Source organism: Ambystoma mexicanum, chromosome 10, assembly GCF_040938575.1.
Source record: "Ambystoma mexicanum isolate Mex_15411 chromosome 10, UKY_AmexF1_1, whole genome shotgun sequence".
In the NCBI taxonomy this organism is placed as follows: Eukaryota; Metazoa; Chordata; class Amphibia; order Caudata; family Ambystomatidae; genus Ambystoma; species Ambystoma mexicanum.
This window is the reverse complement of record NC_090932.1, coordinates 24,630,854-24,646,304: the sequence shown is the minus strand read 5'-3', so window position 1 is coordinate 24,646,304 and position 15,451 is coordinate 24,630,854. Positions and strand designations below refer to the sequence as shown.

The window sequence follows — 15,451 nt, the reverse complement described above, 5'->3', positions numbered from 1 at the left end:
TCCTTCCACTACTGAGCCAGGGCCCTTCCGTCGCCGAGCCCACACATGTGTGTGGAACCGAGGAGAGACAGCCCAAAGTCCTGGGGCGGAGACTGCGCTGAGAAGAAGAGACAGCCTACACACTGTGGGCAAGCGAGTGACCCTGCACACGGGGCAACCTGTGGCCGAGGACGAGGAGAGATGGCCAGCCAGGTCCACAGCAGTAGTGGAGACAGCCTGCAGTACGCGCTGTTTTAGCCGGGGAGACTCTAGGCTGTGGGACTGAGCCGAAGGGGACTTATAGGGGACAACATACAGTACTGTGTCAACTAGGGGGTGGGGTGGGACCCTAAATCCAATCGGTATAAGAAGAAACAAGGATGGAGAGGACATTCTCTTGAGGTCATGGGTTGGGGGACCTCTTGACAATAGGGAGCGAGTAGCGCATGCCATGCCATTGCTTAATGTGCAACTGTGTCCATGGAGCAGCTCCCCTGGCACAATGCCGGGGCACTCCTGGGCGGTGGCATAGATTGGCAAGTTGAGCAACTCTCACACCACATGTATCTCACCTGGTCTCCGCCTGACCGGCCTCTTCCTTCCACTGCAGAAGCGCACCTTGCTGAAGACCCCGAAGACATGCCTCTCACAGAGGGACCGGCCATCCTTGCTGGGACTCGTCCGGCGCTTCGACGTAGACACGCGATCACTGTTCTGCTCCCTGGCTTGCCTCTTCTGGCGGATCAGGGAGCTGGCGATGGCAGCGGCCATCTTGCTTATTGGCAGTTTTATAGTGGGGTGTCCCCGCGAGGGGACACCACCTGTGTTTACTTCTTAGGAGAATAATGGGGGAATCCCAGATTTCAACGCATGTAGACGCGGAAGTAGGTGTTGGTGAGGGCCCCCAACGATTGGGATCCACAAAGATGCCAGAGGATCACAGCATCACCCCAAACTTCCTCAGCCAAGAAGAAATTGAGCAAAAGTGAGAAATCCTCAGAACTCCCTGATGAATGGATGAACGGCCTTCATCCCAGGCCCGAGGGCACTGGAGTCCAGCCTTGGGCCCCGTGGACCACTGAAGAACCTACATGCAAGGCTCCATTTGCTTATAACATGTGGAGGAGAAGAATCTTTAAAAAAAAATAAGGGTCACCACACACCAATTCGACCCATAACAGACCACAAAGTAAATAATAACAAGAGAAGCCAAGGCAGGTAGCAGTGGTGCGCCCGTTCCTTAGCGGCACCCCGATGCCACTCCAGAAGGTCTCTCTGGAGAAGAAGGCAGAACTCAGCTCACACGGTTATTCCTGAAGCCCCCTTCAGTAGGTGCAAGGATCCAGCTCTGGCATGGCTAGGTTGCAGAACTCAAGCTCACGTAGACTGACGCCGATCCTGTCTGCCGCACAGCGCCAGGGACCGGCTCCGGACGCACGGGGCAGGCTTCCACATCATTTCTGGAGGCCGATGATGACAATCTCTTCTTTTAATGATCTCCAACGTGGCAAGGAAGGTAGATCGAGTGTTCTCAAGTGTGTCATCGGTGCCTTTCACTCTTCGGTGAGGTTGCGGTGAATGGCTGCGACTCCAGAACCCAGCTTATTATGCCAACGATCCAATCAACGACGCTCAAAATATGGCTGAAAATAGCAGCTTTACAAAAGGGAAGGTTTTACAAAAAGAAATAGCCCAAGGAGTCCAAGCAAACCGCTAAGAGGCCACCCGTCGCGACCTATTGCCGCAAGCTGAGCGCTCTTCCCAAAGGCGCCCTTTACCGGTCTGCAACAGTTTTCTGTGGGAATGGCGCACCATGGCCCTCTGGCACTTGGGGTACTGGCGAGTTGTGGGCTTTGGTCCTGAGTGAAGTCGGGGTCCCCTGCAGTGAAGGCAGGGGTGAGCTGCTGTGATTAGACTGGTCTAGAAGCTGCGCTTCAGAACTGTCCCCACGGATTTATTCAGCCACTCGCTCGGCAGCTTCCACTGGCAGTGAAACTGATCAAAGTGCGCTACCTGAGGCCACTCTTGTAGAGGGGGGGCACGGGCGCTGGTTGCTCCCCCAGGTCCTGGCTGGCACTGGCTACGTTCAGCATGTCGGTTTACCAGCTATTCCTTCTCCTGTCCAGGGGGGTCCCTGGCCCCTGACGCCCAGATCCCACTCCTCAGGGGCGGGGGCACCCCATTTATTCATGGGGGGCATTGGTGAGTGAAGTAGGACCCAGAGCCACGGACAGGGCTGCGATTAAAGGACATAGTGGGAGAGAGTGCGCCTGAGCACCGGACCAGAGCGCGTGGGTGCTTCGGCCTCGGGTGCCCTGGGATAGGGCTCCTGGGTGCTTCGGCACTCGGGTGCTGTGTGCCCTGGGCCAGAGCTCCTGGGTGCTTCGGGGCCCGGGTGCTGTGTGTCCCAGAACAGAGCGCCTGGGTGCTCCCGGTCACGGGTGCTATGCGTCTTGATCCATAGATTCCGAGAGCCTTGGGTCCCCGTTTCTAGAATCCTTGCAGCTTGACTACTCCTCCGGAATGTTTTGGAGACAGTGCTTTGGTCCAGGACTCATTCGCGTTTTGGGTGCCTTTACAAGGGGTCCTGGACGTCGTTCACACCGGCTGGTGGGTGTTTGGGCGCTAGGATGCTGGGTGCCCTGAACCAGATCACCTGTGTGTAGTGCACACGAGTTGCAGGGCGTCTCAGAGCGAGGATGCTGTGTGCCCTGCAGCAGGGCTCCTGGATGTCATGCACACGGGCTGATGGGTGCTTGGGGGCTAGGAGTCTGGGTGCACTGGACCAGAGTTGCTAAGAGTCGTGCACAAGGGTTGCAGGGTGCTTGGGAACTAGGATGCGGTGTCCAGGGCTGCCGGGTGTCCCACACACGAGCTGGTGGGTGCCTTGGAGCTAGGATGCGGTGCCCGGGGCTTCTGGAGGTCTTGATGTCGTGCCCACGGGCTGCTGGGTGCTTGGAAGCTAGGGCGCTGGGTGTTTTGCACCAGGTCGCCTGGACGCGCTGCAGCGTTGCTGCTGGCTGCCCTCCCTGCACCAGGGCTCCTGGTTGCCTTGGCCAGGGGCTGCCGCTTGCTGGATCCCAGCCCTGCTCTGTGCCTCTCAGCTTTGCAGCTCTCTCACTGCCCCCGCCCCCCCTCGCTCGCTCTACGCAATCCTACGTGATTGAGATTTGGATGAGGGGTTCTCGCAGGCAGGCAGGCAGGCAGGCCAGGGGCGCTGCAGTTCGCAGACATCTGTCCCCCTGACTTATCTGGCGGGAGCCCTAGCAGGCAGTGCGTGCATGGGCAGGCAGTGCGTGCACATGCAGGCATGTGGGCTGACTGCAGCGGCGGAGCTCCAGCACACATGCCGGGGGGCGGGGCAAGAAAGCGCCCAGCGGCATCTCGCACTGCAGGGGACGCCAGTGGGGAATCCTGCACAGGCATGCCGCCACACAGAGCCCCCCACCCACATGCGGTGCCGTGCATCCGTCTGTGTAGCGGAGACAGGCGTCCTGCAATTAGGCGCTGTACAGTAACGAGACTTTGGAGGAAAGTCTAAGGTGTGGTCGGAGTTAAGACAGAATATTAAGTTATTATAAAAAGACAAAGGGGTCGAAATGAACTGGTTACACTTTAAACACACACACACACACACACTCTCTCTCTCTCTCTCTCTCTCTCTCTCTCTCTCTCTCTCTCTTTCTCTCTCTCTTTCTACATAACCACAATAACTATAGCATGGCTGTTTGATTTGCCAAACAACTGATCAACGCACACACGAGTGAGTGTAGAACTCCCACCCTACTGTGCAAAGTCCTTCAAGGCGTGCACTAACTGTGACTTACCTAAGGGGGGTGGGGGGTGCGTCAGTATGGCTGGGAACCGTTCAAGCTGCAATCCTGTGTGTGTGTTTGGGCACCTGTGCGGATTAGCATGGTGTGTGTGCGCGGCATATATTGCACTTGTGAGACTCCCACGGCCGGTCACGTGCGGCATTTACTTTGACTCCCCGGCAGGTGCGACAGCAGGCATGGGCTTGGGAAGGCTAAAGACCCCCCCCCCCCCACTTTGACGCAGCAGGCAACACTGTGCTGTGACATCCAGCCCTGGCTCAGACCAGAACCTCTCACATTCCTCACCTCGGAGAGCAGTGTATTTACTTAAGCAAATACACTGCTCACGAGGGTGACAAACAGTCATTGAAGTGAAGGTAGAGGCAAAGGACAAAACCTGCCAACAGGATAGCAGTAGCCCCCCCCCCCCGCCACCCCCACACACAGGCCCCCAGGTTGCAGCTAAATGCTTAACTGCTGCCCCAGCTTTTACATGGGCCATTCAATAATTACCATTAACAAAAAAAAGGGTATGTGTGCGTGTGCATGCAGGGATTGTATATATGTAAGTATGAATGCATGTGTGCATGTATGCGAGGGAGTGTGCAAGTGGGTGTAGTTCACATGCAGGAGGTGTCTGCAAGTGCACACCTGTGGATGCATGCAGTGTGACCGGTGTACACGGGTGTGACTGCCCGTGTTAATGAGCGCAAATGTTCTGGGTGCTCCTGTGAATGACAGATCAGCAGTGTGGGTGCGTGACTGGTGAGTCAATGTGGGTGAATGTGTCTAGATCTCCGTGTAGATGCCCGCTGGGGCCTGGGGGGGGGCATTTGAGCATGAACATTTTTTGACACGAGCATGGCATGTGTTACTGGTGTTACTGCAGTTTTTGGTCAAAGGAAAGCCAGCTTGAGTGTTTTTATGTGATGGTGAGGTTGGAGTGGGGATGGGGGAATACTACAGTGGGGCTGGCCTGGCTGGGTCTTACTGTGGCATGGAATGTTGTACTCGCATTAAGGGCAAAGCCAACATGAGTATTCTTACATGGGGAGAACATGTTTCCTCATTTTGACTTGGCTTTTTATTTTACTTTTGTTAAGGTCAAAGGCAACATAAATATTCATACATGTTAATGTTATTGTTAAAAGACATTTATACCGCACACTATGACCACCGGGGTGGTCCCCTGGTGCTCTGGCGGATTTGAAAAAGTAAGAGGCTAGCAGAGTGTTAGTAGGGTGTAGTGGGACAAAGGTAGAGCGAGATTTGTGATGTCCTGTTGGCAGATTCAGTTTGGTTAACGCTGTTTGCTGAGCATGGGTGTGGTTTACGGATCAGTAGGCTCCCATGTGCTGGTGTAAAAGACTGTGTGTTGTTTGTTTTGTTGTTGCAGTATAGTGAAGTGCATACTGTTTGCTGTGCAAGAAAGTGGTTGAGTTTGTTTAGGGTGTGAGGGGTGTAAGTGGAGAGTTGAGGTTATTTAGCAGATGGGTTAGTGGGGTTCCCTCATTTTCAGACATCTGTGTTAGGTGTCTATGCCCTTGCTATTTGCAGGAGTGTTCCTTTTAGCGGTTCATTCATCTGGTTCTGTGCGAGGCGGTGGCATGTCTCTGTGACTACTGATCTGTGGGCAGGAAGGTGGTGAGGGCCTTCCCCTCCCCAGGGTTGAGATCGCTAAGTTTGTGGGTTGCTATTTGGTTGTCATGCAGTCTGCCTGCCCTCACCTCCCGGAGCTCCTGCGGCGCGGTCTCCTCCCTCTGAATCTTAAGCGCTCCCTGTCCTGTCAGATGCTGGTTAGCGATTAAACGTCACCAGCTATGGTCCCTGTCCCTGGGGCTTTGCCTAGCGGAGGGGTTTGGCTTGGGAGAGGGTGAATCCTGGGCTTTCTCCAATCCCCAGCTACTGCTTGCCATGTGCGTTTTTTTCTGGTGTGTTCTTTTTCCATTGGTGTCAGCTAGTTGATTCCGTCTGGTTCTGAGGTGAGGAGTCAAGTTTTGAGTAGTTTCCTGAATTTTAGGCGGTCGTTTGTATCCCGTATTTCTTTCGGAAGGGTGTTCCAAGTGTTTGATGCAAGGTGGGAGAATGAGGATCCCCCAAGTTTTTTTCTTGTGTTTGGTTTTGGTTCCAGGCGGATGTCATTGCTTGATCCGAGTGTTCTTGTTGGTTGGTAAATGGTTATTTTCTTTTGTAGGAATTCTGCTCCCTGGCCGGGGCTGGCTCTGTGCCTTATGCACATCATTTTCAATGTGATTCATTGCTTGATTGGCAGCCAATGTAGCATTTTTAGTGCTCGGGTGATGTGGTCCCTTCGTAATAGTTCGAGGAGTCTGGCCACTGCGTTTTGGATACGTTGCAGTTTCTTCAGCAGGTGTTCCAGCATTCCAATGTAGAGGCTGTTTTCGTGGTCAATTCTTGACATGATGAGGGCGATGAATGTCAGTGTTTTGTGAGTGAAGCATAGGAATGGTAGGATTCTTTTTATCGAGTTTAGGAGGAAGAAACTTTTCCTGATTATTGCATTTGCTTGTGGTCTAATGTTAGCGTGTTTGTCCATTAGGACACCAAGGTTTTAGACAGTTTTCAATGTTGTGGGAGCTGTTCCTAGTTCTGTGGGAGATGGGAAATATGTACTTACAATGTATCACCCAACCAACGTTTGCACTCATTTAATCAGCTATACTTATTTATTTATATATGTATTTATTTATTTATTGCATTTATTGACTGCCCCCAAACCCGTAAGTACCACAGCGCTGGTAAAACTTGGTGAGCAGGGAAAACACAGTACAGTACAGAGTAAGAAGAGAGGTAACAAGGTGCAAAAGCAACATAATAGTACAAAGCCTGCAGAGGAGTGTAGAAATCAGGGTGGTCACTTTGAAGTATGAAAGGCTGAGTTGGCCTTGCCAGAATTTGAACCTGCGAATCACACTCAGATTACAACAGCATACGCTCAGCCCGCTGATTTATCTTACCAGCTAGTCAGCAAGAGCATTTTTTCTTACTGTGGCATTGCAGTTTATTACTGGTGTTAAGGCCAAAGGCAACATAAGTGTTCTTTCATTGGGGTGGGGGCATCCGTGCAGCCTGCAAGGCTATGTTTTTTTAACTGTGGCATGACATTTTTACTGCTGTTAGGGAGAAAATGCAACATGATGAGAGTTCTTATATGAGGCGTGGGAGAGTTGTGCAGCCAGCAAGGATATGTTTTCTTACTGTGGCATGACTTTTTTTTTTACTGGCATTAAGGCAAAACCAACAGGAGTATGTTCTTACATGGGGATACTGGCATGCATTGGCAGAGCCAGTATAAACATGCATTTTTATAGTACCTTTACTGGCATTATGGACGAAGGAAACATGAGTATTTTCCTATGTGGGAATAGTGGCATATGTTGGTGCACCAGAATGGACATGTGTGAACACAATTGATATGAACATGCTTTTTTGCACTTGCAGAGTACTGGCATACAGTGGGCAAAGGCATTATGCCAATGTGTTTGTAAAATGCTCCTGTGCATTGTTGGGGGCTTGGCCTCTAAGGGACCTTTTTATGTCTTACTCTACAAAACCGGTTGTAAACTGTGTGGCTTTTTTTTAATCACTGAACGTGTACTGAAAAATGCACTATTTTAACCCATTATTTAAAAACTTTTCTCAAGGGGACAATAACCCCTTGATTGGTTTGCCCTCCCTCACTACTCTCTGTCACTCCTGTGCATTTGGCTGGGGGCCCTTCCTTCCGCGGGCTCTTCTTAATGTGGGCCCTACTACATTAGCTCCAGGCCCCACCTGTTACACAATCCTGGCTGCGCCTCTGGTGAGTTGGGGTGAAAGATGGATCTAATGGGCCAAAGGAAGGCGTGATTTCTACTCAGCCTCCTGCGCTTGGGGAGCGGGCGGTAGGATTGGGGGCGGCGGGGGAGAATCAGTAGAGCAATAGGTTTAATGACCCATTTCACTAAGTTTTCAACACTGCCATCCAGCCCCCCAGAATGTTGAAGCTCACTCTGCCCCTGCTCCCCTGACCACAGACGGGGGCGGCTGCTGGGGATGTCAGGGCCCTGGTGTCCTTTGTTCCTTCCTAGTTCCTCCCTTGTGGTCCTTGGGGTAGACAATGGCCGCTGAGAAGGAGGTGTGGGGGGCATACTTAACATACAATTTAATAGGGCCCCCATATCAACAGCAGAGATTGTGCAATCTCGGTTTATGAGCGACATCACAGGTAACGTGTCGAACCGATGTCAAGTTACTCATCTGCAATGCTACACACGTACACTAAAAACTTGTGCTTTACTCAGTGCTAGCTGAGTAAAGCACTGGGGGCTGGTTCAGTGATAGCGAGTAAAACACTGGGGGCTGGTTCAGTGCTAGCGAGTAAAGCACTGGGGGCTGGTTCAGTGCTAGCTGAGTAAAGAACTGGGGGCTAGTCCAGTGCTAGCCGAGTAAAGCACTGGGAGCTGGTTCAGTGCTAGCCGAGTAAAGCCCTGGGAGCTGGTCCAGTGCTAGCCGAGTAAAGCACTGGGGGCTGGTTCAATGCTAGCTGAGTAAAGCACTGGGGGCTGGATCAGTGCTAGCTGAGTAAAGCACAGGGAGCAAGTTCAGGGCTAGTAGAGTCAAGCACTGCGGGCTAGGGTGGCCAACCCTTTGATAGTCTTTCGCAGGACACTTGCCCACAAGGCGGTGATGATGTCACAACGTCATTCACGTTTGGCCCGCCCCTTTTTTAATGATTTTTTTTTCAATGGCTCTTAATTCCTGGCTTAATTGAAATGCAAATGGTTTGTCCCTGGGAGGTGATGGTCATGTTTTTTAACTGCAAACATGACCATCACGAGCCCAGGAACAAAGCATTAGCATTTCAATTAAGCCAGGCGTCAGAGCGTTACAGCTCAACCTGCAGGCTCAAAAGGAGCCAGTGCTATGGAGCCGGCCATAGAAAGAAAGCAGTAGGCGGCCGCGCCGTGCTGTGTCCATGGCCACTTCAGTTTGCAGAGTGGCTGTGCGGGACGCAGGTTGTCCCGACTTGCGTCGGGACAACCTGCCTCCCGCACAGCCACTCTGCAAACTGCGGGACAGAATCCCTAATTGCGGGACAATCCCGCAAAATCCGGGACAGTTGGCCACCCTACTGGGGGCTGGTTCAGTGCTAGCTGGTAAAGCACTGGGGGCTGGTTCAGTGCTAGCCGAGTAAAGCACTGGGGGCTGGTTCTGTTCTAGCTGAGTAAAGCACTGGGGCTGGTTCAGTGCTAGCCGAGTAAAGCACTGGGGGCTGGTTCAGTGCTAGCTGAGTAAAGCACTGGGCTGGTTCAGTGCTAGCTGAGTAAAGCACTGGGGGCTGGTTCAGTGCTAGCTGAGTAAAGCACTGCAAGCTGGTTCAGTTCTAGCTGAGTAAAGTACTGGAGGTTGGTTCAGTGCTAGCCGAGTAATGCACTGGGGGCTGGTTCAGTGCTAGCCGAGTAAAGCACTGGGGGCTGGTTCAATGCTAGCCGAGTAAAGCACTGGGGGCTGGTTCAGTGCTAGCCGAGTAAAGCACTGGGGCTGGTTCAGTGATAGCCAAGTAAAGCACTGGGGGCTGGTTCAGTACTAGCCGAGTAAAGCAATGGGGCTGGTTCAGTGCTAGCCGAGTAAAGCACTGGGCTGGTTCAGGGCTATCTGAGTAAAGCACTGGGGGCTGGTTCAGTGCTAGCTGAGTAAAGCACTGGGGGCTGGTTGAGTGCTAGCTGAAAGGGCCTAGAGGCTTCCCAGCACTGTCCATAGCAGGTGTTACTTTGTCAATACGATGGTACACGTTTTACTGAACACAAAAGAAAAGGGTGAAATGCAGAGTCCGCCACAATGCGACTGTACCTGTTCTCTCCCTTTCTCTCTTCCATGACCCCTCCCTGTTTCTCTGTTGCATAAGAAGGTCTGCGCCCCTCTGTCGAGAACCAGCTCTCTGTGACCTTTCACCAGTGACTGACAGGGACTTCCAGTGCTGTCCCTCTTGGTGCTTAAAGCCACGCTGCCATCTAGTGGTGAAACCCCATGCTCGCAGCTGATTTCCCAGACATGTATAGCCTTTATATGTACATGTGGATGGATGGCTGCATATTACATGTATTAGAACTAGAAGCTATTTCGCGTTACACTTCATTACTCTTTGTGATAATCTTCAGTGGTGTTCATCTGCCTTCAGGAAGGTAAAAGAAAACAATCAGTGGCCACACCTTCTCGCTAGTGGCCACGCCTCTCTCTCTGGAATGCCCTCTTATTGGCCACAAAGAATAAACTAAGACCATCTGGCCATCAGCACATTCTGCAAGTCCTTCCTGTCTCCTGCTTCAGCGTCGTTTTACAGCCATTAGCCAATCAATTCACAGAAACCGAAGAGCCCTGCCCCAGGGTATTAGTGGTTCTTTTGCCCCTCTAAATGGGGGATCACCTGCTACTTTCCCTCCATTAATGAATAGACCTTCTTCTGCGGCAATACATAAGGGCCTTTACTCTTTTTTCGGCCACTGCAAAGGCTCACCCCCTGTACGTGCCATGGCTCACCCTCTGAAAGTGCACAGTCTCCCTTTCCCCTCCCCTTTGCAAAGGCTCACCCCCTGGACGTGCCATGGCTCACCCTCTGAAAGTTCAAAGTCTCTCTCCCCTCCCCACTGCAAAGGCTCACCCCCTAGACGTGCCATGGCTCACCCTCTGAAAGTGCACAGTCTCTCTCCCCTCCCCACTTCAAAGGCTCACCCCCTAGACGTGCCATGGCTCACCCTCTGAAAGTGCACAGTTTCTCTCCCCCTCCCCACTGCAAAGGCTCACCCTCTGGAAGTGAATGGCCCCTCTCTTCACTCTCTCTCTCCCTCCTCCCAACTGCAAAGCGTCACCCTCTGGGAGTGTATGGCCTCTCTCGTCCCTCTTCACTGCAAAGGCTCACCCTCCGGGAGTGTATGGCCTCTCTCGTCCCTCCTCACTGCAAAGGCTCACCCTCTGGGAGTGCATGGCCTCTCTCTTCCCTCCTCACTGCAAAGGCTCACCCCCTGGAAGTGCATGGCCTCTCTCATCCCCCCTGCAACGTTTCACCCGCTGGAAGTGCATGGTCCCTCTCTTTCCTCCCCATTGCAAAGGATCACCTATGGAAGAGATTGGCATCTCTCTCCCCTCTCCACTTCAAAAACTCGACCTCTGGAAGTGTATTGTCTCTCTCATTCGCGTCTAGAAACACGTGTGTACAGGCACGTTATAAATTACTTATATCATATACACTCTGAAAAACCCTTCTTCTTCTTCCCTCCCCCCTGCAAAGTCTCGCCCCCTGGAAGTGTGTGGTCTATCTCTTCAATACCCATTGCAAAGGCTCACTCTCTAGAAGGCTCACCCTCTGTAAGTGTTTGGTCTGTGAGTAATTCGACCAAACTGCACGGTGGGTGTGTGCTCATATAAGCTTTTTTTTATGTTTATTAACTGAAATTGAATGATGGCAGATCAAACTCCGGAAAATGTGTGGGGCTAATCTGCACACATTTTCCTATGCTCACTGCATGACATAGACATATACCCGTCTTCTCTGGTTGGACAAACCCCAAAGACGCAGTCACCCCTGTCCTATTTAGTTGGGATATGCAAGCCAGGATTACACCATATCATATCAGAAGGGGGAGAGCCAAACCTATCGCCTGCCATGGCCAGCATAATTAACTAACAAAGGCTCCATGTATGTGCCCTGTCCTTTTATTTAGCCCAGCCTAATTAACTAACAAAGGGTCCATGGATGTGCCCTGTCCTTTTGTTTAGCCCAGCCTAATTAACTAACAAAGGGTCCATGGATGTGCCCTGTCCTTTTGTTCAGCTATGTTTCTGGTGGCAGCTTCACTTACTAATCAGAGTTTAATTTAAACAGGCCCACATGGGGCTTGGCCGCAGACGCTAACAACGGACATAGGAAAACCCCCAACAACCTTTGATATGCACTGTGTCAACTTGGTCAACCTGAAGCCAGATCCTTCCTGTAGTATCAGTGGACAGTGAAATACCATGTCTGGGACTGTGTGTATTACGGTAGTCACTGCCACGGGGGAGGGGGGGTGGGAGGAAGAACATTCAGAAGGTACAAGTATGTGAATTTACTGTGCCAGAAGGTCTGGTCCTGCTGTAGCTTTTAGGGAGACCTGCCACTTTAATCAGGAAGCACAGAGAGCTCCATTGACCAGAGAGACCCTTTGATTCACAACAGACAGGAAGAAGGGTGGGACTTTGTGAGGAATGTGATCATTTGCACAGTGGGTGTGCACTCGGCTGGGCTTTTTTGATATTTTTAAAGAAATTGAATGGTGGAAGATCAACCTTGGAAAATGTAAGGGGCTAATCCACACACATTTTCTTATGCACACTGTATAACAAACCCATAGCCTGTGTACTCTGGGGGGACACAGCCTACAGGTGTAGGCCTCCCTGTCAAATTTAGTTGGAATATGACACCCAGGAGCACATGAAGGCATCTAAAAAGGGGGAGGGCAAAACCTTCCCCCTGCCATGGCCAGCCGTATTGTATATTAAAGGCTCCATGGTACCGCCCTGCCCATTGTCAGTTCTGCTGGTGGAAGCACATACTGATGAGAGTTAATGGAAGCAGGACTGCGAGAGGCCTGGTCGCAGCGCTGACAAAGGGGACAGGAAACCCAGTACCTTTTTGATATGCATTTGTGTCAACCTGAATGCAGCTCCCATCTCTTAGTATCAAGAACAGTGAAATGTCATTTCTGGGGCAACTGTTTACAGTAGGCAACCCCCACAGGGGGACCCCATTTCAGAGTGTAAAAGTATGTGATTTGATGGAGATAGAAAGTCTGTTCTCACCACAACTTCAAGAGAGACCTGCAATTTGATCAGGAACCATAGAAAGATAAATTAACCAGAGAGACTCTTTGATCCACAACAGACAGGAAGATGGGTGGGACTTAGAAGTACATGTTTTCACCCCTTTACCTTTCCTGCTGCAAAGCACTCCGGTTATGACCTCACGCATAACAGAAGACTGTTGGTGGGGAGCCAGGATTGGTTCATTAAGGTAGGCTTAGCCTGCACCAATCACTGGGGCCCATTTGGCTTTAAAAGCTGGCTGAGCCCCCATCTTAGCAGATCGTCTGAAGACTTTGCAAGGAGTATAAAGAAGGATGCATTCGGACCCTGACTGAAGGTACAGTCTGCCTTACAGATTCCACCAGTGAAGGAAGGCCAGGACTTCCAAGAGGGAAGCAAGATCCCTCCCCTAAACATCTCCCAGGGAACAGAGGGAGATACTGAATCCAGAGGCCCCTCCAGCAGCTGAAGAACTGGTACCCAACCAGCACACAGCATGCCCTGCTAGGCTCTGCAGCAAGCTTCCTAGGCGGGAAGTGCCAGAGAGTCTCTGAACCAAACCAAGGACAAGGCCATTGCCTGCAACACTCACCTCAGCTTTGGACCGTCTGCCTGAAATGATGACAGAAGCCCATTTAAGAAGCTAGGAGGCGTGCATCGACAAGCATCAATTAGCATCCACTTGTGATATAGAAACACATGTGTATAGGCACGCTATAAATAAAATATAATATCATAATATCATATAATCTGGCTAAAAGGACATTTTCGGGTCCGTCGAGCCCCTCAAGATGTAAGTGACTGCAATGCGGGCTGTTGTCATGCGAAAGTCAAAAACATCATCGGAGACACCTTGACAAGTGCTTTAGGCCCACCACCTAGCACTGAGACGATTCCTGACCCCGAGCCGTTGTGTAGGCCAGCCTGCAGCCGCCTGTCCAGACTTGCTGTCTACCGCCTGATACCAGCAGCTGTCTCCCATCTTGAATTCTGTTGCAGAAGCTGCAAAGCACCCTGAAACTGACTCAACCCTGTTGAGCACCAAGAACTACTGCAAGTACAAGGTACCTTGTGGTTCTGTCCCCCTTGTCCTTCTCCGAAGGCCCCTAGTGACATTTTATGACCCATTGCTCCCTTTGTCTTGAAACCAAGTATCCTTGAACTATTGTGGTTAATTTCTATACTGACTGACAGCCTGTCAGTATCCAGAGTGCATCCAGTTTACTTCCGTGAAACTGTCTGTCCTCTGCATTCCTTTACAGAGTGGGTTGTATTTTGTAGTGTGCTAGAACTGTCATGATAATAATAAAGTAGATATGTATATACAACCTTAACTGGGCAGTCTCTTTTATCATTGGGTCATAATCGTATTTTTGCCGTGTTGCAACTAACCAACGATACACGACCTGGCAGAGATTGTCACACTCTGAGTCCTCAGACTCTTGGCTCACCTGTGTGATTCTTGATGTCTTCTTTCTTGCGTTCGCAGAGATGTCTAGAAGTTTGGGATTTGTACAGGAAGGGGCAGGTCTCCTCCGTCGCCTGTATGCAGGCAGGTAACGTGTAGATGTGAGTTTAGGCTCCTGCTGAGGAAGGATACGATGGCCGGAGCGTTCAGTGTTCTAGGAAGGATTCCAGGAAAGACCGGGTAACAGTCCAGAAGGGAAGGCAACGAATCCAGGAAGTTATGAAGAAACTCGCACGGGTCTGCAAAGCAGAGATAGCCAAGAGCGGCACAGAACAATACACCGGGAAGGAAGGGAAGGCTAACCGCAAGAAAGCCAAAGGATTAGGGAAAGCTGACAATGGATGGAATCAGAGTTGCAACTTGCTGGTACGAACAGCACAGACAAGCTTAGCGTTGAGACGCGCCGAGCCGCGGGGGCGTACCTCTTTTCAAGGAAGCAACAGGCATTACTGGGAGACTAGACTGTGTGTTTCCCTGCGGCGTCGGCCATGTTGGGTGTACAATGGATGCAATACTATAGTGTTTGAGGGACCATGTTGTCCATAAGGGGCGGAATTGGTGATTCATGACAGAGATAGACCTGCCGTTCTGTCCACGTTACCAAAAGAGGAAAAGGAGGTTTATGATTCACTTGTGTTCCAATCTGTTCGGATCCCTTCTCGTGTACAAGAAGTGTGGGGCTGATTGATGGCTTCAAAACCGATATTCATCCCTAGACCACTGGTGCCCGGAAGTTGATTTGTCACACCCATCCTACTCAGTAGCATGTTGCCCCGTCCCTCCTCCTCCTTATAACTCTACCATCCACCAGTTGTCTGTGAAAGCTGATGGCCATTATGCATGTTATGCCTAAAGTGGAGGGAGCTCTCAGTGCATCTTTACATAGTGAAGTTTCATCAGACTGACCAAGATGTTGCCGCAGAGCATTAAGCATTTCCCTCGAGCCTGGAGATGTCCACTCGGTACTCAGTACTCACCACTGGTGAGTGATCATTGAGTCTTGGCGTGTAAGCAATGGTGTGTTTAGAGCACGTGGAAATTCAGAAGACGAGTGACTATTTATATCTGGCTAGTAGCATGTAACGTGAAAATGATTATCACTGTGTGTGGTGCTCTCAATGTCCCAGGACCAAAAATTTGAGGCTGTTTTTTATTTGCACATATTCTTCCTTTGCACTCCAATGAATGCCATTCATCACAGAATGCAAACATGCATGCCAATGAATATGTCTTTAGCAGGCATACGTATATTTCTACTTCTCAAAAGAACCCCTCAGGAGTGTTAACCTTCCCATGTGGTCGCGGCGTCATGGGCATGTAGCAAATGAGGGCCATAGTGTGAGTCCCA

General features: G+C 51.0%; 1 protein-coding gene across 4 annotated transcripts in view; it reads right to left on the bottom strand.

Annotated features, from left to right (window-relative positions):
* The window catches only part of FGF12 (fibroblast growth factor 12), a 1,478,828-nt gene that overhangs the window by 622,192 nt on the left and 841,185 nt on the right, over positions 1–15,451 (bottom strand). The window contains exon 1 of one of the 4 annotated variants that reach the window (XM_069617439.1): positions 3,807–3,877. The exons of 2 other annotated variants lie outside the window; for them this stretch is intronic. Coding sequence is in view for 1 of the 2 variants with exons in the window: in XM_069617436.1 (XP_069473537.1) it covers positions 552–750 (199 nt within the window). In the remaining variant the exon portion in view is untranslated. Of the gene's footprint in view, positions 1–551; positions 3,246–3,806; positions 3,878–15,451 lie in introns of those variants that run through there. One more of the 4 variants, XM_069617436.1, reaches the window with a different exon arrangement.